General features: G+C 39.1%; 1 protein-coding gene across 1 annotated transcript in view; it reads right to left on the minus strand.

Moving 5' to 3' along the window:
* The window catches only part of LOC127876902 (E3 ubiquitin-protein ligase HERC2-like), a 140,151-nt gene that overhangs the window by 71,300 nt on the left and 42,971 nt on the right, over positions 1-25,880 (minus strand). Inside the window, exons 20-40 of the mRNA XM_052422408.1 lie at positions 25,381-25,531; positions 24,406-24,605; positions 23,668-23,877; positions 22,208-22,376; positions 21,539-21,804; positions 20,447-20,744; positions 19,761-19,939; positions 12,157-12,351; positions 11,102-11,213; positions 9,544-9,757; positions 8,546-8,679; positions 7,901-8,091; positions 6,512-6,709; positions 5,705-5,980; positions 5,350-5,431; positions 4,130-4,273; positions 3,491-3,581; positions 2,838-3,015; positions 2,460-2,621; positions 1,515-1,606; positions 130-274 (exon numbers count right to left, since the gene is read on the minus strand). Coding sequence (XP_052278368.1) covers positions 130-274; positions 1,515-1,606; positions 2,460-2,621; positions 2,838-3,015; positions 3,491-3,581; positions 4,130-4,273; positions 5,350-5,431; positions 5,705-5,980; positions 6,512-6,709; positions 7,901-8,091; positions 8,546-8,679; positions 9,544-9,757; positions 11,102-11,213; positions 12,157-12,351; positions 19,761-19,939; positions 20,447-20,744; positions 21,539-21,804; positions 22,208-22,376; positions 23,668-23,877; positions 24,406-24,605; positions 25,381-25,531 — 3,687 coding nt within the window. The remainder of the gene's footprint in view (positions 1-129; positions 275-1,514; positions 1,607-2,459; positions 2,622-2,837; positions 3,016-3,490; positions 3,582-4,129; positions 4,274-5,349; positions 5,432-5,704; positions 5,981-6,511; positions 6,710-7,900; positions 8,092-8,545; positions 8,680-9,543; positions 9,758-11,101; positions 11,214-12,156; positions 12,352-19,760; positions 19,940-20,446; positions 20,745-21,538; positions 21,805-22,207; positions 22,377-23,667; positions 23,878-24,405; positions 24,606-25,380; positions 25,532-25,880) is intronic.

Here is a 25,880-nt window from a genome sequence, read left to right on the forward strand (position 1 = left end):
AAAATCAAGCAAATGTGGAAAGTGTCGTCCCTGATTAGCCTATGCGAAAACACAATCATTAAAACCCCATTTCACAGAGCTCAAATGTATTGAAACAATCCAATCCTGGTGTCAAATGATTTCACCCACCTGGCCTGTCTCTGTGACTGCGAGGCAGTGCAGTGCTCCCACAGCTACATGGATGATCTTCTTACCCACCAGCCCATCAACCAGAGTGGGGCGACGTACATGGGCATCCGTACCATTACCCAGCCGGAAATAGTCACCTTTGCCCCTGCAAAACATTAACTCCTTAATTAATTAAATAATTTTTTTAATTGTAAACACTGAGCTATTAACCTAATGAAACTTGAAATAAGCTCTGAACATGAAGAGAGGCATCACATTTAGTTTGTTTTTAATTGAGAAACAGAATCATGAACAAGAAAATTCATTGAATGAATATCCCCCGCCATTATACTTCTGGACACAAAAGTTTTCTGGACTGATGGACAACACCAACGTGCATCATCCTCTTATCCATATATATACTCATACCAAGTTTGATGAAATCTGTCAAAGCACTTCCAAGATATGGCTCCGGACACACAAAAAAGCATTTTTTCAAATGGGCCATAACTCCCGTTATTATCCGATGGCTTACAATGCCATTTGGCGTGCATCATCCTCTTATCCATATATATATATATATATATATATATATATATATATATATATATATATATATATATATATATATATATATATATATATATATATATATATACTCATACCAAGTTTCAATGAAATCAGCCAAAGCACTTCCAAGATATGGCTCCGGACACAAAAGTGCCGATCGGATGGAAGGACGGACAACGCCAAAACAATATCCCTCCGCCTATGGCGGGGGATAATAAACTAATTCAAGAGCTAAGAACAGTGGTTGTTAACAATTATGCCCATTATAGGTCTTTATGAAAATGCTGGCATTTAAATTAATAAATTTCATTGTTGTAATAACCATTAACTGCAGGGTATTATTATCAATCCTAAGTGCAACACTAGCAAATTATTCTCAATAATGTCTGGCATTCTAAATTATCTCAACCAAGTTTACAATCAACTACAATCAATCAATTATGGTAAATCATCCCAGAGTGATGACCCTTGACTCTGATGTAGAAATGATGACAACGGACTACACTTTCATGATCAATCTCAATATGCATATGTGATGTGCTTTGTGATAAGGGGGTTTAATGCATGTGCGTAAAGTGTCATCCCAGATTAGCCTGTGCAGTCTGCAAAGGCTAATCAGGGATGACACTTTCCGCTTTTATGATACTTTTCGTTTCGAGAAAGTCTTTTCTTAGCAAAAATCTAGTTTAGGCTTTAAGAATGCCTAATAAGCCTGTGTCGACTGCACAGGCTTATCTGGGATGACACTTTACGCACATGCATTAAACCTTTTTTTGAAGAGCATGGCCCATATGTATGACAGTAATTAATACCTCAGGGCCTTCCGTACTACTCACCAAGTCCACACCTGTCCAACGAGTGTTCTAGCCAGAGAGAACTGGGCTCCACACTCTATCTGTACCACACCTTGGCCACGCAGTCTGTCCACCTAAAATGGAACTTCACATTAAACATGGACCCACAAACAAATTCTAAGAATTGAGAATAAAGGATTGTATTAGACTCATTAAAAAGCCCTCAGCATTTAGATATATTAAGGCTAATAATGGCGCTTACATCATCAACATATTTTTGTAAATCAAGAATTATATAATTATCATAATTATAATATTTATGATATATAACAAGAGATTGCCAAGCAATATGGTCCCCTACCGGTGAAACTCCACCATTGTCAGTAAAAAAATAAAATATTTTTGTTATATTTGTTGCCATAGCAACCAGAATTTTTGACGTAGGAACAAAATGAAATGACGTGCATAATCTCCATATTGCCATCTATCCATGTTTCAAGTTTCATGAAAAAATATTAAAAACTTTAAAAATTATCGCAGGATCCAGAAAAGTGAGACGGACTGACAGACAGACTGACGGACAGACAGACAGACGGAGTGCAAACCATAAGTCCCCTCTGGTTTCACCGGTAGGGGACAATTATTATAATTATAACTGCCATAATAGACTTGACTTTGAATTAGTTTAAATACAATGAAGTTTTGAGAATATTCTTTATTTTTAGACTTCATTCTTCAATTCGGTTGTTGAATACAGGCTTTTTGCAGTAACCTTCCTATCTCTTTCAAACCATAATCCATGCTTATATGCTTATAACAGGTAAATGTGAAAACAAATAATTACATGAAAGTCTTCATCCAGAAAAATAATTATCAATATTTTATTCTTAACTCTGTAAACACCACGTTTATTATTCCTTGAGCGTCATTAACACTTTAAACACTTAAATCCTTCAAAAGGACACATCTGCATGTCAGGGAACTCACCTCTCTGGGTACATTACATCCCTCACTGCCGCCCCGCCCCAGTTTGCCAAAGTCTCCGTCCCCCCATGAGTACACAACACCATCGTCAGTGAGGGCCAGTGTCTGGGCGTCCCTGCTACCACATGCTACCTGGATCACCCGCTGACCTGCCAACTCTGTCACCTGGAAACGAGAGGCGGATATGATTACTGACTTCAAGTCTAGGCAGAAAGTGTTGTACCTGAATAGCCTGTGTCTACTACACAGGCTAATCTCGGACGACACTTTATTCACATGCTAGTTAACGGTTCATTGCAAGTCAACGTGAACATACGCATTTACACAAATCCCCTGTACCTTGCATTGCAAGTACATTCCAATCAAGCCTTCACAACTCACCTGTTTTGGTTTGATCTGGGAGTTGTTATCCCCGTGCCCCAGTCTGCCATACTCCCCAAGTCCCCACGTGTACAGGTCACCATTGGACGTGATGGCCGCACTGTGTGAGCTGCCACAAGCAATGTCCCTCACACGTTTATTCTTCAGGGCTTCAATTAGCTTCGGTTTATCACAGTTGCTAAGTGGGAGAGAACATGTCACAGATGCTTAGTGGGAGAGAACATGTCTAGGTTACAAAAGGGGCTATTAATGTACTATTGTCATAGTCTCCTGTACAATTAATATTGCAGTAAATTTTGCATGGCCTTAACAGATAAATAAAATGTATGACACTCAATGCTATTAAAATTAAATTGCAGTTTAAATGTACTTAAGGAAAAACATTTATGATGAGTAATTTATAAATTATGTTACATTAACAACTAACAGAGATATACCCCAGTCAAGGGATCACACTGACATTTAATAATTTGGAATTCTTGACATTACAGAGGTGCAAGGGGAAGGTCACTTTAGCATTGAGTGTACCCATTAAGAGTTCATATTTCAGTGGTAAATGTTTGCATATTTTATTTCAAATTCTTTTACAAACAAGATTAGACAAACAGAATGTCCAATCTATGATTATACACATTATATTCCACGAGACATACGTTCTACTGGAGTGCCCCAGCTTGCCATCGTCTCCCTCTCCCCATGAGAACACCTTGCCATCCACTGTCAGGGCCAGGGCATGTCTGCCCCCTGTACACACAACAAGTATACTGACAGTATTACTTGGAATGGATCTCCAACAAATGCACAGTGAAGTCTTGAAGGTGACTGTATAAACTATTGTGATAAGTTGAGAATTATTGAACAGTTATTAAGAGCAACATATATTTTTGAAAATTTCATTTCTAAAGTGTGTCAAAAAAGATGTCTGCCTAAAATTCATTTTGAACATTTTGATGAATTTACTTTGAAAGCAGTGGCCCAGGGAAACATAATCAGTCACCTCATGCATTAAGCCTAATTTCCAATAGTACATTGAAATTCTACTGACATCAACTTGTTCCACTTCATGTTATGTTGTTTATATAAAAAACAAAACAAATAAAATTGTTTGATGCCAAATATTGAAATGTATAACAATTTTTACATGTTATTTTGAAATTATGGAGTAATTAAGCCCTCTCTGGTGCAGTGTGACCAATACGCTTATTTTTTTTAAAACTTTAAATTGTTTATTTATTTATTTTTTTAAACTACAGCAACATCCCTTTAACATAAGCAACAATCTCACAACTTACCTGAGTGCACTGCCACTTTCTTGATGACATACTGACTGAGTGAGACTAGCTGTCGGGGGACAGACACTGTACCCGTACTGACCCCCAGGCCCAGTCTCCCATTGGTCGCCTCACCACAAGCATACACCTTCCCATCCTGGCTCACTGTAAACAAACATAAGTGCAACGTATTTAAACCTTGCTCTGGGACAACTGGCTGCAGGCCTGGGCGTAAATTGTCATTCCAGCCTGTGCAGAAGTTTAATAAGGGATGACACTTTCCGTTTTTTGGGAATTTTTCTTTTATAGGAAATCTCTCCTTAACAAAAATCCAATTAAGGCAGGAAGTCTTGTCCCTAGTTAGCCAGGCTGATCTGGGATGACACTTAACCCACATGCATTAAACCCTGTTTTTCCAAAGCGAGGCTCACTTAATTTTGCTTGATAGCATCAAAGGCTTTGACTTACAGATAAACTATTGAGTCAGATGCCTAGGTGCAACCAGTACTTGGCAGAGCTTTCTTGTTTCTTCAACCAGGCCCAATATATGACCATTCCCCTTTTTAAAAGTTTTTTCTCCCAAAAAGAATTTCTTGAATTTGTTTAACACCCAACATGTAAAGCTATGATTTTTCTCCAAATGAAGAAAAAAGGCACTATATTGTGTCTTTGGAAATTTTTTAATTATGCTCCATTAGTCGGGATCAATCCTGGGACTTCCCCTTCCACAAGATAGACACAATATCTACCAAAAAGCAAAATGATGGTTAAATGCAAAACAATGCTGTATAACTTGTATTGAACATATAATGTCATATAGTTAAATGTCTTTTATAGTTGTCACTGTGATCTAAATTATGGCTAAGCAAAAATACAATTATCACTTGTTGCAGTTTGTAGAGATCATTACAAGTTAATATGCCTAATGGTGATATAAGGATGTCTGAGCAATCCTTATCACATTAAATGATTGTCAGGTTTGGTTGCATAAACATATTTCATTAGTATTACGATTGCTAAGACTATCACTCTTATATAAGTTGCCACGGTGATTATTACCCAAGCTGCACACATTATTACTGCATTTAATTCAACAACATTTTTCTGATTTCCTTTGGTAGTATTATGTAAACCTGGTTTAAAGTGTGGCAAAGCACGGCAATAAACACCTCAGTCTATTCAAAATGGCAAATGCCATTGATTGCAACATGGACCACACCACAAATGTTGCTTTCGCTTACCACAGAAGAGGGACTTGGATCCTCCATTAATCTGCACACACTTTAGACTGGATAGGGTATCATTCAGTATCGGTAACTTGATCTGGAATAAGCGATCAACAGTTAATACCCCCATCATGACACAACATTTTTCACAAATGTATGGTGACACCGGCAGATCTAACACGTGAACCACATCATTCAAAAATGGGTCTTTTCTTAAATAAACATCCATTTCTATAAAATAATATCACATATTATTAACATGTTGCAGCAATTTATGATAACACAGGCATATTTTACAAGTGAATCAAGTTGTGCAAAAATCTGTCTTCCAATCATTTTTTTATAAAAAAGAAAAGAAATAAAAACAAACCTTTGAGCCTTTAGGTCCACCCAGCTGGTCTTTGTCATTGAGGCCCCAGGTGAACACATAAGTCTGCACATCCTTGGCACCACCCTTGGCGGCCTTGACCATTGGTGTGGGCACATTCTGGCTGTCTTCTTCCTCACGGTCTGAGGCCAGGAACATGAATCCGGCCGCACTATCGTCATCCGAGCGGAACCGACCAATCAATGAGAGGCCATGGATCTTACAGTCAATGCCGCTCTGTCTACACTGCTTTATTGCAATCTCAATGAAGTGGTAGTACTGGAAGAATTTATTTAATATTACAAAGATAGTGGTATGAGGTTCTGAGTTCCATTTAATGTTTAAGGCACAACCATATTTTAGAAAAAATTTAAGCTGCAAAGTAATTTTATGTGAAATGAGATACTCAGTTTTGTATCCAGTAGGGATAATAGTGAAGAGACACACAAAAATATCTTTCCAGATAAACTTTACCTCAATAGGCTTTTTCAAAGTTCATTTCATAAATTGACTACATATACATTTTGTGTGTTCCTCAACAAAGCAAATGTAAACTGATATCAAAAACCTAATCACTGTTATCGGGAAAGAGTGGAGATTGTTCTTGCTCAATTGAAGGCAAGGTATGGAATGGCCACTAGAAATCATAACTCACTCAAACCTGAGACATCCCATCCTGTAGAAGAGGGAGTCTCAGGAACTAATTGTTTCCCACCCCAAAAATATACAATAATATATTCGAGTATTTTGTTGTAAACCACATTGTACATTAAGGCTAGAGAAACAAAAGTTACTTATAATAAAACTCACATCAGGGATTTCCTGTAGAAGTGTGACGACGGAGTCAGAGGAGCCAATGTTGATGGTCCGAATCTCCTTCAGTCCGTGTATCGTCTCCCCGCCGCTCACCACAACCAGGGAGGGCATGTAGCTCGAGTCTGATGGCTCCACACGCATCGTCAGACGATTTACAAGGATGTCTGGCATCATCTCTAGTCGAATCCAGTGCTGTTGGAATTGTAGGCAACAATTTATGTGACAAATTTGTACCCATGAAATTAAAAAAATAAATAAACAGGAAATTTGTATCTTGGGAATGGATATTAATAATAATATAAATACTCCTATGTAATATGAACCTCCTCAAACAATTGTGTCTTGTTCTGACAAAACTTGGCATAATGCATGTGCGTAAAGTGCCGTCCCAGATTAGCCTGTGCAGTCCGCACAGGCTAATCAGGGACGACACTTTCCGCTTAAACTTGATTTTCGGTAAGAAGGGACTTCCTTCAAACTAAAAATACCATAAAAGCGGAAAGTGTCGTCCCTGATAAGCCTGTGCGGACTGCACAGGCTAATCTGGGACAGCACTTTATGCACAAGCATTAAGCCGAGTTTTCTCAGAACAAGACACAATTAAAGTTTAAGAGCAGAAACCAGAAGAAGCCTATTTTGACATTGAATTGTGACCTTGAATTGTGACCTTGAACTTTCACAGAGGACCCTGGGAGAAGCACACTACGCATAGTCAGATCATGGGGAATTATGATCCTAAATTATATAATAATCTTAAAAGGCATGTAAAAGATAAATGGAAATATTATTCATGACCCATAACCTAACATTTTGACCTTGACCTCTCATCCAGGAGCATGAGGCTGTATTTGAAACATCATGTGATCATGGTGAATAATAATCTGATGTTCAGTCAGAATTACGTTATAGAGCAAAAAAAACAACATTGTGACAGTTGACATTAAATTGTGACTTTGACATTTGAATATGGAGCCTGGAACTTCTTTGAGTAATATTATATAGAAAATACAAAAAGTCCAACCTTAGAGATGATGGCACTTTTATTGTGTTCTCCTTTAATGGGGAAATTTAAATCCAGTTTGACGAAAATAACACTACTGCCTGGCAAGGAAGAGAAATGGGTTTGAAACTTACATTTTGTCCATGATTCCAAAGCCTTTTCTTTCACTTCATCTTTTTAATGAAGACATACACATTGTTTTCAAAAAATCTATGGACTCACCACTAATTTTATCTTCTCAACGCAAAATCCAGTTTAGATGGAAAGTGATGTCCCTGATAAGCTTGTGTGGACTGCACAGGCTAATCTTAAAAATTACTTTAAGCAAATGCATTAAGCACAGTTTTCCCAGAACAAGGCCTTCATGAAGAAGCTCAACCTACCTTGCCCTGAGAGCCAGCACTCTGCCAGTGCCCGGCATTTCCTTCGAGCAGTTTCAGTGCCTGGTTCTCCCTGGAGGAGACCGTGAGGTTCTTCACGCACATCTGCCAGTCCTCCAGGAGGGCACCACTCGCAGGGTACAGCGGACGCTTCTTCTGCTTGCCAGGCTTACCAGCAGGGGTGGCAGGGGTGCCTGAAATATGTACGCATTAGGCTTCATATACATGGCATGGGCTTATATGCTGCATAATGCAGTTAATGTCCAACCCATGTTTAGCCTGTGCAGACAGAAGAGCCTCACCCACAAGGATGCTGGTCAGAGGCCTATGTCCCATGTCCAAGAAGGGACCACAAGTGAAGATGAGATAAGATGAAAGAAGCATCCCGTATTAGGATGAGAAATAAGCCAGGAATCTTTCCGCTTTTATGGATTTTTTGTCATAAACTATGTCTTTTCTTAATGAAAATCCACTTAAGATAGAAATTGTTACCCCTGATCAGCCAGTGCGAACTGCACACAATAATTAGTGACGACAGTTAACACACAGGCATTTGACCAAGTTTTCCCAGAAGGAGATTCATTCATTTTAACTGGCCACTCTTTTACTGAATAAGCCTTCAACTTTCCCATCCATACTTTCACTGACCTGGCTCCACAATGCGGTTGAACTGATGGATGTGCTTCTTGGTTTTGAAGCAGTTCTCACAGAAGTTGTAGTCCGTGCATACCCTGCACTTGTAGCGTACCCCCACTATAGGCAGCATCTCACAGCCGTCACACCTGCAGCATCAGGCAGGGGACAGGTAAGATAAAACAATCATAAAGAAAACTAGAGTTTTGTTACAAATGTGACTATTTCCCCACAACTTTTTTCATAGGCTGTGTTCAAAGGCAACACAAATCAGTTATGTTTGGATCACTGGGAAAGAAAAAGTGCTTTGCATATATACTTTTCAAGCTGATGAAAAGTTGAAATTTCAATGTAATCATTTAAAAAATGTGGAAGATGTTTGCACCTAAATCTTACAGTATGTGAACAAACCAACAGTTTTACCTCCTGGATGGAGTATGAAGATTTAAGTGCCCTTTATTCCAGCAATACAAAATTCTATGTTGAGAAAAGGGGCATAAGTTATATATTTTTTAATGCAAGATGATAAAAAAGTACGCCGTGCACAATTTTATGAATATTCCATTCAATTTGATTATTATACTCTGAGAAGCATAAATAATTTTTCAGACAAGTTTGTATCTTTGAGCCTATGACAGATAGATGGATGGACAGATATTCAATGCCAATCCATAATACAAACCTGTTCTTTGTAATGGACATTTTAATTAAAATTGAGTTTCAAGGCCCGTTTTTTCACCAACAAATTCTTAAACTAAATGTTCTTCTTAAGCTTCAATGTTCAATCAATGTAAGCATTTTAAGTCTAACATGACATTTATCTGTTATAGTAATGTTTGTAGAAGAAAATTAATTACATGAGCATATTTGTTGACACTTCATGAATATGCATTTTACCCCCTTTTCACAGAATGCAGTTCAATATGATTTTCTTAGTGACTACAAACGCTTCAAAATGCTTATCGGAGTAATAAGTGTTAAATGTTTTGTCAAAGTTTTCAAAGTGCTGGTACCCGACTCCAGAGTGTGTGCTGGGTACCAGCTCCATCTCCTCCACCATGCCAGTCCAGTGGGCTTGCTGGGGGAATTCCACGATAATGTCTCGCCCGTTGGACAGAATGCTGGACACCGTGCCCACGCTGCGGTGGGTCACAGAGCCCCACTTGTAGGTGGGGGTCACCACACTGGGTTTCACACGAACCTTGTCTCCCACCTTGATGTTAGATACTGAAGAGGAGAGAGATAGTTGGCATTTTTGCTAAGACTTTTCCTTTTTTCGTTCTTTTTTATTATGTTTTCACACAGGCTTTTCCTCTTCTTTCCCTTTTATTATTATTTTGATTGTAAAATTGGACATATATTTGGAACCAAAGAAGGTTAGTTTTGTAACAATACACGTGTTATAATAACTTTGAATGTTCTGATTTCAACTTCTTATGTCTTTCCCTGTCACTTTGAAATACCTTACTGTACTTGCATATCAGGGATCATATTTTTTTCCGGTTTTGTCGGTCCTAGACTGATTGGGGTCCTGAATGACCGATTGAAAATCCAAACAGTGGGTCTGATTCTGTTTGCTAAAATATCCCTGTCATTAAATTGATTGGGAGCTACATACACAGCGCACATGCTTACACACCCTAAATACATTATTATCTCGATTAGGTGTGATCAACCAATCGCTGCAGTCTATCAACTGGTCAGGACCGGTTTATTGCACGTCAGACCAAGAATCAAAAACTTGTTAACAGCGGATTAAAGACGCGTCCGAAATTAATTAGGGTGGTAAATTAATTTGCAAACTGTAAAAATCGCAAAACGATTAAAGAGACTTAATGCCTGTTTTGTACATATTGTTTATTGATAGATAAAAAATGTCTGATGAAATCAGCACACAAAACAAGCAATTATAAAATCAATTGAGAAAACTCGTATGTTCCGTTAAAAAAAAAAAATGCCAAAGGGAATTTAACTTGTACGTTTATAAAGAGTATCGGATTTTGGATGTAAATTTTTGGATACTTTTTCCCCCATTTAAATTCGGACAGATTGATGCTGCGGGAAAATATGATCCCTGTTGCATATATAAACAGCTTTCCATTGGTATGTCATAAACTTCACAGCAACACTCTCACTAACTTTATTTATCCTAATTCCAACACTGGTTACAAATATCTATAAATCCCCCTTCACTGGTAACACATCACTATAAATGGCTACTCACCTGTGATATGGAATCCCTGTATCTCAACATGTACATAGCGGAAACAGTACTGGTTAAACATCACTATAAATTGCTACTCACCAGTGGTAGGGAATCCCTTGTGTCAACATGTACACACAAAAAAAGCGAAACCAGTACTGGTTACACATCACTATAGGTACCGATGTGGCTACTCACCTGTGATAGGGAATCCCTACATCTGGACATGCACATAGCGGACCTAGTACTGGTTACACATCACTATAAATGGCTACTCACCAGTGGTAGGGAATCCCTGTATCTGGACATGCACATAGCAGACCTAGTAATGGTTACACATCACTATAAGTACCCATGTGGCTTCTTACCTGTGGTAGGGAATCCCTGTATCTGGACATGCACATAGCGGACCCAGTATGTGCCTCCCTTCACCTGCCAGTCAGCCTGGATGTTAAGGTCCTGTAGACCATCTCGGTCCAGCTACACAGAGACACAATAGTGTTTGTATAATGTTCTTTAGAGAAATCTTAATGTATGCTGGCATAAAATAAAATTCAAATGAAATTTAATTTTAAAACTCAAATAATTTTCGTTAACAAAAGGAGTACTATGTTTCATATTCAAAATAAATTTACAAGCTTACAACAGTTTGAGATTAATTTGCCTATGAATAAAACAGATAAGGATAAGCGATTTGTGAAACTATTTCAAAAGTTGAAAAAAACACTTCTGAAACTTTAAATAAAACCTATTTTTCAAAACACTAGGAGCCTTCTAAATTCATGTTTATGAGCCTTGTTCTTGGAAAACTGGGCTTAATGCATGTGAATCTATGCAGTCCAGCTTTTGTGGAATTTTTCGTTCACACAAGTCTCTTCTTTGCAAAAATCCAGTGTATGCAGAAAGTATCCTCCCTGATCAGCCTTTGTGGACCGCACAGACTAATGTTGGACAGCACATGCATGGACTGTACAGACTAATGTTGGACAGCAAATGCATGGACTGCACAGACTAATGTTGGACAGCAAATGCATGGACTGCACAGGCTAATGTTGGACAGCAAATGCATGGACTGCACAGACTAATGTTGGACAGCAAATGCATGGACTGCACAGGCTAATGTTGGACAGCAAATGCATGGACTGCACAGGCTAATGTTGGACAGCAAATGCATGGACTGCACATGCTAATGTTGGACAGCAAATGCATGGACTGCACAGGCTTATGTTGGACAGCAAATGCATGGACTGCACAGGCTAATGTTGGACAGCAAATGCATGGACTGCACAGGCTAATGTAGGACAGCAAATGTATGGACTACACAGACTAATGTTGGACAGCAAATGTATGGACTGCACAGACTAATGTTGGACAGCAAATGCATTAAGCCCAGTTTTCCCAGAACAAGACTCACTATAATTACCTTGACCACTTTGCCAATGTCTCCCTCGTGAACCTCCTCGTAACCATGACAACACCGCACCATCATGCCCAGCTGGATGTTGTCCCTCACGTACATTGCATAGTCCTCGTCCCTTGCAAAATCATGACGACCCTTGAATATCTGGGCTGGGCCAACAGCATCTGTGCTTCCACTGCCCATCATTGACATAAGCATCTGCAATGATAAACATTTGAAAGTAGGGTGGAAATAAGCTGAATGAAATCGAATTTAAATTGATATATTAGATAAATGGCGTCTTTAAACTTAACTGATCACTTAGATGCATGCATATTAATTAAATTTCAACAGTAGAAGCTTTACACAACTTTTGTGAGAACCAAATACAAATCAATCGAACATTTATGTTGTTGTTTACAATGTAAATTTATTTAACTGTAAAACAAATTTTTTAAATAAAATTCATTTTAATTATTAAATACTTACCTGTTATCGTATGCTTATACTTTCCAAGGGGAAATAACTCATCCGGAATTTTAACTGGGAATCCGCCACCTCAATACCGTAATACAGGCCAGGTTAAACATAGTGCAATGCAACCTAGCCAAAAATCGGTAACCAACCCTCAATATTCTTTCAATATATATACAAAAATATTAATCGAATAGCGGGGTGGGAGGTGGGACTTACCGATAACAGGTAAGTATTTAATAATTAAAATGAATTTTATTTAAAAAATTTGTTTTAATGTCATAAATACTGACCTGTTATCGTATGCTGATTTTGCAGCTGCGGTGGGAAGGTTCGTATATATTTTCCCAACACAGTAGAACCCATAAACAGGGTTATCAGCTAATGATATCAAGTAATCTTCGTTAAAACGGTATTAATTATGACTTCTCGGACAGAGTAATATGTCTATGTCGTAAAGAAGACACTACCGTTAGTGAAACCACAACAAGCCCAAACGTATACAAATTGTATTGTTGGCACTTCAGAAAACGAAGATAAAAAGATGACAAGGTGGTCGGATTCCTCCAGTAAACAGCTTAGAGCACGTCAAAAAGTGGGGTGTGATTAATATATGCCCACAAAACAGACAGAGCTCTTAATTCATGCGGTCAGATCATAAAAAGGAATGAATCCTTAGATAGGATAAGATTAACTTTCCTTAGTCGAGGTCTAACCCCGAGAAATAGAAGCCGCAGACACATCTCCCCCCCCTTTTTTGGGGAAATGAAGAGTGTCTTTGAGAACCTCGAATGGACTTCTGACTAACACTGCTGAGATAGAACTTCAAAGCCCTGATTGCCCAAAGAAGTTTATCCTCATCTTCATGACTACCAGTTTAAGAAAACTTGGAAACTTGAAGGTAGAAGCCATATAGAGGACTTGATATTAAGCAAGGAATCCTGGCTGACACAACAAAGTGAAAACGACAATAGATCCAACTGGAATTGGTCGTATTCAACAGAAAAAGCATGAATTTCACTTCTCCGTATGGTAAAAGCCATAATAAGAAGGAAAACCGTCTTAAAATTATATTGGAACTGTTAATAAGCCTGATGAAAAAGGTTCATAGGGAGCTCATTAAGCATCCCAACATGTTACACAAGTCAAAACCGCTTAAGAAGGTAAAGGAACGAAAAACATAGTGTTGACATTCCATAGTTTGGATCAGTTCCAAAATAGGTAAGACAGCACAGAGTTGCGATGACTTACACAAAACAAGGTATATGAAAGCATAATCTCTATCCTTTGATGAAGAAAAGAACAAATTTCTTATCATCAAGAAAAAGATGAGAAAAACCTCTATGTATCTAGCAGAGTGATTAAGGTAATAACTATGCTCTCAATTACCCAGTAAAAAAATGAATTTCCATAGAACCTTTATACAGTTCTGATGGAATTATCCTTGCACAAGTAACAAGGATTGAAACTCTAACAGAAAAACGTTCTTCTGTAGAGATAACTAAAAGTTATTAATGGCCAGACATGAAGTGGCACATGTTTGGATCAGTAAAAATATGTCTCAGTGAGATATGATATTTGACCTGTGAAGAAGTTTCCTGAAAATAATTGTACAGGAGACTTGAAAGGTCGTAGAACCATAATCCCATGGTTCATTAAGTATATTTCATGAAATTATGGCAAAAACTCAGTTATTGCAAAAACTCACCAAGAAGGCAAGATATTCCAGTTTATGTCAATGGACGAATGTATAACAATCGCACACCCTGCTGGATCGATTTCTGTGAACTGCATTGTTGACGTTGTTCAGCATACCGGTATACACTGCGATATACGATCGCATAACGCTAATAACTAGCGTTTGATGATAAACAACATTCTTTGATATACTATGTACACCATGCAACTCGTCTGCAACTTCACTGCCGCGCATGCGCAATTACATTATTGAACCCAACGGAAAAATAATTCGAAAGAAAGAACTGCAGGACAAAAGGTCCAACAGGGCGTTGAGACGAACTGGTATGAGAAAGACGATAGAGAAAATTTGTTGTTCTTGCAAAGAACGAATAAGTTTCTGATTTCCAGTTACAAGGAGTGATAATATGATCACCTCCGTGTCTGTAAGTAAACCACGACCGATGTGTGATAGTTGAAACCATCACAAAGGAATCGTGAAAATGTGTTGTAAATGAAAAACAGCTAAAAAGAATTTTCGCTTTTCAAGATGTAGATGTGCAGGTGATATTCGTTAGGATACCACATAATTGAGAAAATCAAGATACGTTGTTCTATGTGATCGTCCATAACCTTATCTGCTCACATCTGTATAAGATGTAAGGAAGGTTGTGGTAGAATAAACTATATTCTTGCCAAGATAATCTTCTAGTCTAGACACCACTGAATAGTGGTAAATAATGACAAAAAGATGGAAATCTGTGTCATTAAATAATCCCGAGATTAATACAAAAATCTTAAAAATAAAGCTGAAACGGACGTAAGAAAAAAACGTCTCAGCAGAAGGACCGGTGACCGGACCGGTAAATACCGACCGGTGACCGGAACCATTTGTCAAGGATGGGTGGGCAAAGAAACCACGGCAAGCCGAACTTTCCCACTCCAAACACACTTGAAAATTGGTAGAATAGGACAGTGTTTAACACTTATAAGTTTATGACCTATCTACAGAATATAGCCTCTTCTTGAACCAATAACAGGCGCCTTTAAAATCCTGGATAATACAGGTCGTGAAGTCATCGATTTGCGAAGTACGAAATATGATTGATAGTGGTACCTCCGGAACCGGAGGTGTGATGGCAGAAAAAGGTGAAAACCCTAGGGGTAACCTTAAGCGGGTCCACGCTTGCCGGTAGAATGCATGGAAGTCTTAAATTCTGACTTGATTAATCCATTTACTTCAAGACTTCTAACCTATTCCCAAAGGAATACGACCAGTTATAGGAAGACTGCCTGTTATGGCCAGAAGTGTAATAGAAGAATAACTTTAAGATGAGGTCCCTCCAGATCCTAGGATCTAAGATCTGAGTTCAATAGGTCCTAAGCCATCTACAAGACTGTAGCCGCTATGCGGTCAATCTGATAGGCAATCCTATGTATCAGAACTCTTGTTGATTCCAGTAGCTTGAAAATATGCACTGCCGTAGGAGCAATAGAAAAGCAGAAGTCGATACAAATGTCGTCTTGCTAATCCTGCTAGCGTCATTAATGTGTCCCAACTGTTCCGTGACACTGACTGCAAAGTCTGTAGCCGACAGGTAAAGCCGGTTAAAACAATTCATCCTTCGGGTCTCGAACATAAATTAATAGAGGTCAAATAGTAATGTTCGACCTCAATGCTAGTCTCCGAGCCCACTTCAGCCGATCTATCTGCAAGACCAGTAGTCTGCATGTAGCCGGTTGAGATAGAAGTACAAATAACAGATATAGCATGATTTGGTAACCGTCGCCAGTAGAACATCAGTATTGAAAAACACAAAAAGTCATGTATATTGATGAATCCATAAAATATAGTATTCAATACAATCATAGCCAGGGGTATACAACTATGTAATGTAGACGATACCCGTGATACTAAAAATTGACCGATGAAAACACAGTGGAATACCGGTAATTGGTAAGTGGTGACCGAACCGGACCGGTCAATGAAAGGTAACTGTAGCCCGGTGAACGGACCAGTCATAATATGACCGGTGACGTTACCAGTTAAAGACCGAAAAATGGTGGAATCCATATGGTCTGTTATCAATGTCAAGCACTGCTCGGAAAAGAAGATCATGCCAAAAAATCCAATCCGATGGCGATGAGACATCACTTATTCTGACCGGTGATCAGTGATCGGTGATATGACCGATGAATGGTGACCGATGTCCGGTGATCGGGACCGGTATAATATAACTGCGTCAGAATGGAAATATCTGGTGCAGAAGAATGACCATCCACGAAGTCATCTGATAATGTTAACCGGAAAACAACGGTAGATTATCAGTATTAATAGGCATAAGTGTCCTTGTAGTCGTAGTGGAGAAAAGAACAGCTTATCCCGAAGCCTGAATGTTAAACGAACTAGTGTTCGTATACAACTACGGCTCGGTGACTGCAACATGTGTGGATGCCATAAGAAGAACCATCACACGTGGAATGGAGACATGATATTCCTAAAGGAATAAAAATGGAGAACGTCGATATGACCAGTAGGTTCATTAACGCCTACGTGAGAAGTGGCGACATCCATATAACTTCGATGCCGAAATATTGTTCGGCTACGCTGGAAATATTGTCTTCTACAATATTGTCTCCGTGAGCATTGACATGATCGCTTACGAGCGTATCAACGCCGAGAACTGCTCAATGAAGGAGAGGTATGTTCGATAAATATCCAGTGGTGCTCAATGCAGTCCGCTGATGTCTACGTGAAGGTTGACGACGTCCTCGTTTCCTGCGATGGCGAGATCTGGATCGGCCGAGATGTGGATCGGCTGCGATGAGACCGAGATCTTCTATAATAACGTCTCCGTGAGTGACGACGTGATCGCTTACGAGAGCCGCGACGATGAGAACTGCTCGACGAAGAAGAGCGTGTCCGATGTCTAATCCTTGATGAAGACGATGTATTCAACGAAGAATAGGAGAATAATTCAATGAAGAAGACCGAGTTCTTCTTCTTGACCGGTGACTGGTGTTATCGGTGGCAGGCCTAACTGATGACTGTTGACCTGTGACCGGAGCGGTGATCAATGACCGGACCGGTGACCGGACCGGACCGTTGACATGACCGGACCGGTGACATGACCGGTGACCGGTCCGGTGACATGACCGGTGACCGGACCGGTGACATGACTGGTGACCGGACCGGACCGGTGATCAATGACCGGACCGGTGACCGAACCGGACCGGCGACAGGACCGGACCGGTGACCGGACCGGTGACCGGACTGGTGACATGACCGGTGACCGGACCGGACCGGTGACCGGACCGGTGATCAATGACTGGACCGGTGACCGGACCGGACCGGTGACCGGACCGGACTGATGACATGACCGGTGACCGGACCGGAGATCAATGACCGGACCGGTGACATGACCGGTGACCGGACCGGCCGGTCAGACGTCGATCAATGGTCCGTGATCAACGTCCCCGGTGACGTACCGGTCATATCATGACCAGTGTTGTCACCGGATAATGACCGTATGGCGGATGCCAAATGGTCCGGCATTGGTCGATGTCCTTGACCAATGCCATCGGGCAAAGACCGGCTGACGGGTGTCGCCATATGTTCTGATGTTGACCGACTGTCTAAGAGACTTAGCATAGTACGGTCTCGATCGTGCCCGATACCCGGTGACTGATACTGCAACTATCATCCATGATCTGCGAAGTCACCGGGTATTAATCCACTCTTGTTTCTGCGACCATCATGTAGTCGAATATATGAAAAACAAGAGCAAAGCATATTCAACCATAAACTGGTCACAGACCAGATTATCATACGGCACATAAAATCATTATTTGACCATAATGAAAATTATAATAATACTGCCGTAGATCATAAATTAAACAAAAGTTTAATTCAAAACAGATGAAAAATAAAATGACGATCAATTAGATTGTCATACGGAACGTTAAAATCATTATTGCACACAATGGCAAATGATAAACAATCTGTCAATAGAAGAACACGCTTTGCACGATCTCGTAACACATTAGAAGAACATGCTTTGCACGTTCTAGCAATGTATTAGAAGAGCACGTTTTGCACGTGGTCGTTCGCGCCTTAAAACACCCAGCATGGTAGAAATAAACCATTGTTCGATAAAAACAAGCATGGCTTACCTTTTACAAATGAAACAAAATCCATTAAATCCACACAAATTAATCCGAATGAGAAATAAAAAGATAAATAACACAATTTATCTATTCAAAACCCAATCAACCAAGTGAAAAACAATATTTTAATTCAGAGCCGTAAAAGACACGTATACACCTGGTTGATCCGGAAAGAATATTGAGGGTTGGTTACCGATTTTTGGCTAAGTTGCATTGCACTATGTTTAACCTGGCCTGTATTACGGTATTGAGGTGGCGGATTCCGAGTTAAAATTCCGGATGAGTTATTTCCCCTTGGAAAGTATAAGCATACGATAACAGGTCAGTATTTATGACATTAAAACTTTAATGCAAAACAAGAAGGCGTGTGTTATATTGAAATCATGTCATTGGTTTAACACAAGACTTTAAAGTTTGCCTTTCTTTCTGGGCAATCACATTTTTCTATATAGTTAAATGATTGAATCTCCATTACTTTAATTGACATTAATTTAGTATATTTAAGTTATGGCAGAAAGCAGATTTTAGTTTTCTATAATTCTACAAAATTTCTTAGCCGGATCACAAAATTACAGCTCTCCCACGAAGATAAATCTATCGACTAAAGTCCAGGTATAATAAGAATATTTGTACGAAATAAATGCTGATCACTTTCTAACTGATATAGCTGGAAAATTATCAGCATTTAAAAATCAAACACAAGGAATTTAAGGGATAAAACCGCAAAACTACTTGTCTGGGCATGGACATCGTCATCTTGAATTTCATGTGATTGCCCCTCTGAAAACAATTTTCATTACACTACATTGCATACTTTTTTAGGTATTTTAGGATCTAGATTTTAATTAACAATTATTTCTGTAACCATAGCATCTGTAATCATAGCAAACAAATAAAACACACACACACACACAAACTGAAATAACGTGTATATACCCCATTTGACCCACTATCCAGATACCATATTGCATATTCCCCATACTATATCAACATTGCTTGAGTAATTTTTGAGTTATCATTATAGACTCCAGATTTCAGTTTTCCATTATTTCTGTAACCATAGAAACCACATTTTTTGTCTGACAACAAAAGTCAAATAATTGACTTATTTCTAATATGGCTTCCATCAACATACCAAGTTTCATCAAGCTAGCTACAGAACTTTTGAGTTATCGCAGGATCCAGAGTGGGACGGACAGAAGGACAGATCAGAGATAACTCTATATATTCCACTCCGGTTACACCTTAAGCAGACTAAGAGGCCACAAACACTATATTAGCAAAACCTCTTTCATACAACAACCCCTGACCTCTCCAGAAGTGTCCAACTCCTCAAACTCGGATGTGGAGTCCGTATCTGTGTCGTAGTCCACAGACGAGTCACTCTGAGAGTCCGAGGACTGATCCATAGGCAGGGACTCTATGTGCTCTAGAAGCCAGTTGACCACAGTGTTGGCCGCAGGCATGTCAGTAGCACCGCCGGAGTGGCCTGAATACATTCATATGCACTTTAGTAAGACTAAGCAGTAAGGGTCTGATAAAGAGCAGAAATAACAAGAGATTGCCAAGCAATATGGTCCCCTACTGGTGAAACTCCACCATTGTCAGTAAAAAAATATTATTTTTATATATATTTGTTGCCCTAGCAACCAGAATTTTTGACGTAGGAACAAAATGATGCATAATCTCCATATTGCCATCTATCCATGTTTCAAGTTTCATGAAAAAATACGAAGAACTTATCGCAGGATCTAGAAAATTGTGACGGACTGACTGACAGACAGACTGACAGACAGATGGAGTGCAAACCATAAGTCCCCTCCGGTTTCACGGGTAGGGGACAATAATACTCTTCCTGGTCTGACTTGTGAAATGTTATTTGGTGGAACCAGAAATTCAGAATATGGTCAAGGTAGTTTAAATGTCATGTATTCACAGTGATTGCTTAATCCTTATGGAAAGTCGATTAGAACAATCACTACCAGCTATCACTTACCCAGGGCTTTGATGGCATATTCCACTTGTCTCCTCTGGAACCCCATTTCCATGATACGCATGACCTCTGGCAGAGGGGGCAGAATCTCTTGACGAGTCTTTTTCATCCTCGGTTTTCCCAGCACTGTGGGGACCTGCGCAGGCTGGTTGGTCTCCATGACAACTGGCTCTGAGGATGTGTCAGAATGTAGCACGAGGATGGGGGGTTCCATCTCGGTGTCAGATTCTTCAATCTCCTCCTCCTCTCCATACAGGTCCCTGGCCGCTGTCAGGTATTGGCTCACGGACAGACAGGCAGCCTGGGTTTCATCATGTATTGATCAATTTAACTTCCTTTTCGACATATGCCGATAAGACAAAGAAGCCTTAACATTTTGTCACAATATCATGCAATATTAATACACTGACAAACAGGCAGCCTTGATTAGAACATGCATTGATTAGTTTAAACCTATCTATTTTAGCTCGATTGCATAAAAGGCTTATTTGAAACACTCTCTAGAACCAGTACTTGGTATCAATGGGGAAGATCTAAAGAACGCTTCCACAGTGGGGATCAAACCCGTGACCTCCCAGTCGGTAGGCGACCTTTTAATGTTTTGATTCATGTAACTTCGAATAAGGCATATCCCCATTAGACAAATAAGCCTTCACCTTTTGTCACAAAACGTTTAGCTTGATTGAAATATTAATTAAGTTTCATCACAAGAAGTTATTCTGTGTAAGGTATGTGCAACAAACTATACAAATGGAAAGGACTATTTGAACAAGCACTTAAATCCACACCCTTTCCTCTGAATGAGTGGGTAAACATGCATTGTATGGCCATCAAAGTAATGAACACAATACAGACCAAAGTAGGTGTGACTTTGAAGTGACATACAATGTAATGATTCACCTCCATTTCCTCCATAGTAAGGATTGCCTTAGAAAGGACAATATGGTAAAGCACAATATCCTCACCCTCCCCTCAGACTGTGATGGTAGACATTAATTGTGTGGGTATTCATATTTAATTAACACAATACAGACTAAACTAGGCGTGACTCAGCAGAAATTCAACTCCATGTCTTCCATGAAGAAGTTTGCTCACCTCCATTTCCTCTCTAGTGAAGATTGCCTTGAGAGGCGAGGCCTGGGTGGCAGACACCAGGATCTGCTGCAGAATGAGTCCCGGGCTCTCTGGTACAGGCTCCTCCTCTGTTCGGGCCTCTGCCTCACGATTGGCCACCTCAGGAATGAGGCTCTGGGAGACAATCTTACGCAGGATGTGCTGGTGCTTTAGAAGGACTCGCGAGGACCGCAGGAGGCCCAGCTTCACCTGCTGCTTGCCAAGCTCCAGCATGTCCACCTTGTGAACTGTAACGGGAAACCAAGGGTTGAGCTAATGTTTCTACTATAGAATTAATTGTTTATATCTTCATTATCTGTTGCAAAGTGGGAATAAGCTTTAATACATTTTAGAAAAAAATACTTCCAACTGAAAAGTTTAATTTTTTTAACAGCAGTTAAATGGACCTGCAATCTGAAACATTGATAAAGTTCATGTTTGATTTGATGTTTCCAGCATTCTTTTCTCTCATATGAAATCAACGTTTTATGACATTAATCATAAAATTACTGATAAAACCTGCTTCAAACATGTCCACAGACTGGCCAGGAAAATGCAGAGTTTTGACCACTTCTTTGAAAAACAGCGAAGAAAAGTACTGCAAACTATGTTTATGCCCAAACTGGGCAAAAAAGACAAGAACGTGCATACCTTCAGAGTCCATGGTGGTGGTGCTTGCAGCCAGGGGAGCTCTGTCCGAGTCCCTACCGTCTCTCTCCTGGCGGAAGTTGTGACATGCTAGGGACAGGATGGTACCCCACATACGGATCACATCTCCTGTCAGCGGCATGTGGGCCACATCAAACTCCAGGCCAGGAACCTGACATGATTACATAGCAACAAATGAGCTGTGCTCTGGTAAACCGGGCTAATGCATGGGCTAAAAGGTCATCACAGACTAGCCTGTACAGTCGGCTGAAATAATGATTTTTTCATTTAAAGGAAGTCTGTTGAAAACAAAAATCCAATCTAAGAGGAAAGTGTTGTCCCGGTTTAGCCAGTGAAGACTTTATGCACATGCATTAATACCTGTTTTTCAAAAGAGTGGCGGAAATATTAAACATTACATAATTGTGAGTGTTCTTTGCATATAGAAATAATTAAGGTTGTGTTATGGTTAACATCCAAATATGATTTAAGGGGGCAGATAATATATAATAGCGTTTGGAGCAAGTCATCTAAATAAAGATAAAAACGAGGCTTTTTTTTTTTTTTTATCTTTATTAAGATGACGAGTTTAATAAATTCAATACAAAATGACCACGAATCTAAGATTCTATTTATAACATGACCAACAAATTTTCTTTTTATTTTATGCTCTTTTTACCGTTTATTCACATTGTAAAAGAGTTTAACTGAAGAAATTCGCTGGAATAATGACGTCATTTCGTCAAAAAAATGACGTCATTTCACAGTTATATAACTAGTGTAATAACACCTGTGTAATAAACAAAATTGAGCATTACATTATTTCACTCCTGGAGCCTAGGTCATGATATAATAAAAAAAATTGGTTCAATTCATATATGACGTAATTATTTAAGTATAACTCAAGACATTTTGTTACCCTTGCCGGGAAATATAATCTTGTGGCAACAAGATCTTTAAACGATAATTTACCTGACTCCATATTGCACAATATACACTAAATAATTACAATTTTCAAAGCAATTCTGGCAAATTGTAAAGATAAATTTGTTAAAAAATGTCAAATTTTCATTTTGGGAAGTAAAAACTCAGGTGCAATGGAATGGTAATGTCGTACAGTGAATACTAGAATAAGCCACTTTTAGATGCCCAATCGAGACAGGTGCTCATATTGAACATTCATAAATCATAACACAAGAGCAGTTAGGTTTTTGTGGCAAAATCTTTCCCCGTCAGAAGCAAAGTGAAAATGGCTGTATGCAACCAGCATAAAACCAGAACACCTTGCAAGTAACTCAAAGTCTGTTCAGGTTTTATGCTTTTTGCTGCTCATCAGTATCTTTGGAATTGAAATGAAGTCTGTAAAACTTGAATCTATTAAGAAAGGTCTTTAATTTCATTTCATTTTTCATAAACTACTTGAATGCCAAAATGCGTATTTGATAGTAATGTGTTAATTTTACCGGAGTGAGGGAGCTGAGTTTGCTGACAGTCACAATGCCCTCCTCCATCTGTATCAGTATCTTGCCCATAGGAGTGATACGGGAGATCATCCCCTCCCCCTGGTCCTCAACTATAACATGGCCGCCTAAACGCGGGCGACCATCCACCCCTCCAATGATGGCCATCATCGCCAGCACAGAACCCTCGTCTATCTGATAGCTAGGGTCATTCTGAAAACAGGGAAGTTAATGATATTCAGTCATTTTGAGCACAGGTTAGTAGGACAATACCTCACTTCTGATCAAAAGGAATTAAATGCCATGCACTCATTTAAATGTGCAATATCCAGTCATTTTGAGAATATGTTAATATATTTCTTAAATTCTGCACAAAAAGAATGGAACGCAATACACTTGTTCAATTGCTTCGGTGGGTGTTTTACATACAGAACCAGGGTACATATTGACAAGACTACTAAATGAAGATTTTAGTAAATTCCCTAAAGTGCAAAAAGCAACACCAACTGTTGTTGGTTCATTTGAAGTTACTTATGTTTTCACTTATTTGCAAATATAAAATTGGCTTAGAATATTAAAAAAAAAAGTTTCCTTCATAGTTTTGTGTTTATGGCCAAAGTGCTCTTTGCACAAACTAATATTAATTTCTTAAGTATCATGAATAAATGACTTGCAAACAAATGTAGTAACTTGAAGTATCCTTTCAGTTAAGCCATGAAGCAGGAAGTATGTTATGATCACCTTAATCACTGTGACCTGGTCCAGCAGAATATTTGGCACAGTCTTCATGTGTTTGACCAGATATTCATTGATGGAGATATTCCATGTTTCCAGGGTGTGCAGTTTCCGTAGCAACTGAACCAGTTCCTCTGCTATTGTGCTGGTGTAGGAGGCAGTCAGTGAGACTGGGGCTTTCTGCCGGCGTCTCGGTGTGTCATCATCTAGCAAAGGATTTTAACGGGTTGAGTTACCTGATGTGACACTTGTAACTTATTTCTATTAATTTTTATTGATGAAATCACACACTTTCAAACCTTATTTTCAAGCTGGAAAACAAACTTCAAGAACAGAATCATTGAGATAAAGCTGCATTATAAATCCAAGTAAATGGTGTTAACTTCAAACATTTTTTAACCACACTCATCTACAACCAATCATCACAAACTAAAAGAATGTTTCCACCTTCCATCATTTCAAGGCTTAATCACTTATGGGTGGAGAATTCCATTATTACACCTTAATTCCACAAAGAAAACAGACTGACTTCATATTTTAAATTGGTATCAAAAAATGGTGCTTAATTTATGGAAAAAAAGACTATCAAATACATATTGAATATCTTATCATCTACTGAGCCCAAAGTCCTTATCCATCTTCTTGTCAGAGGTAAAATGTAAGGCTTATCTCAGGGTAAGAAAACACTATACTCCCCTTACAATGTTCATCAAAGGTGTTTACTTTTGAGTGTAGTAAAATTCAAAACTATTTGTAAAGAAATAGTTGAATTCCAACAGGTTGGGTTTGCAGTAAAGGAGACAAATTATAAATGAGCTCACTCTGTGACAAAGGGCTTCAACAAATGTGCTTCAAGTGTCATCTCAGATTAAACTGTGCAGTCCGCACAGGCGACTGGCAGACTGCACAGGCTAATCTGGGACAACACAATACCCACATTCATTTAACCCCCTTTACACAGAGTGTGGGTCCGATGTTTACCGTTGGAGAGAAGGGTTGGGTCTGCAGTACAGGAGACCAGTATGCTCCCTAGCAGGTTGAGAAGTCTGTTCACGATGGTTTTCACGCGGGAAATGTCCGTATCAGTGGTCCAGGAGGGAAGCACTCTCGACAGCAGCTTGATGGTCAGTATCTTTATGGCATATAGATTTGGCAATTAAAGCAACTTGTTGAACACGAATTCTTCAATACATATTTATAAAATATTTTGACAACAAAAGTTAATGAAAAGAAAAACAATCTTTCGTTCATAGAAATCCATCTTATCTAAATGCAGTTTAAACATAGGTATTCCTCTGGCCATCAATCAGCTCAATAATCAGTTGAATTATGTACGTCATACAATCATTGAATAAAGGAGGGAATATGATGACGTTAACCTATTAAACTGTGTAAGACTTCTAATAATTTTAACAAAAATGGCTATACACAAATTGTTTGATGCATAATTTGATATTAAAATGAGCAGTGCTCTGTGAACA

The sequence above is a fragment of the Dreissena polymorpha genome, chromosome 4 (assembly GCF_020536995.1).
Source record: "Dreissena polymorpha isolate Duluth1 chromosome 4, UMN_Dpol_1.0, whole genome shotgun sequence".
Taxonomy (NCBI): domain Eukaryota; kingdom Metazoa; phylum Mollusca; class Bivalvia; order Myida; family Dreissenidae; genus Dreissena; species Dreissena polymorpha.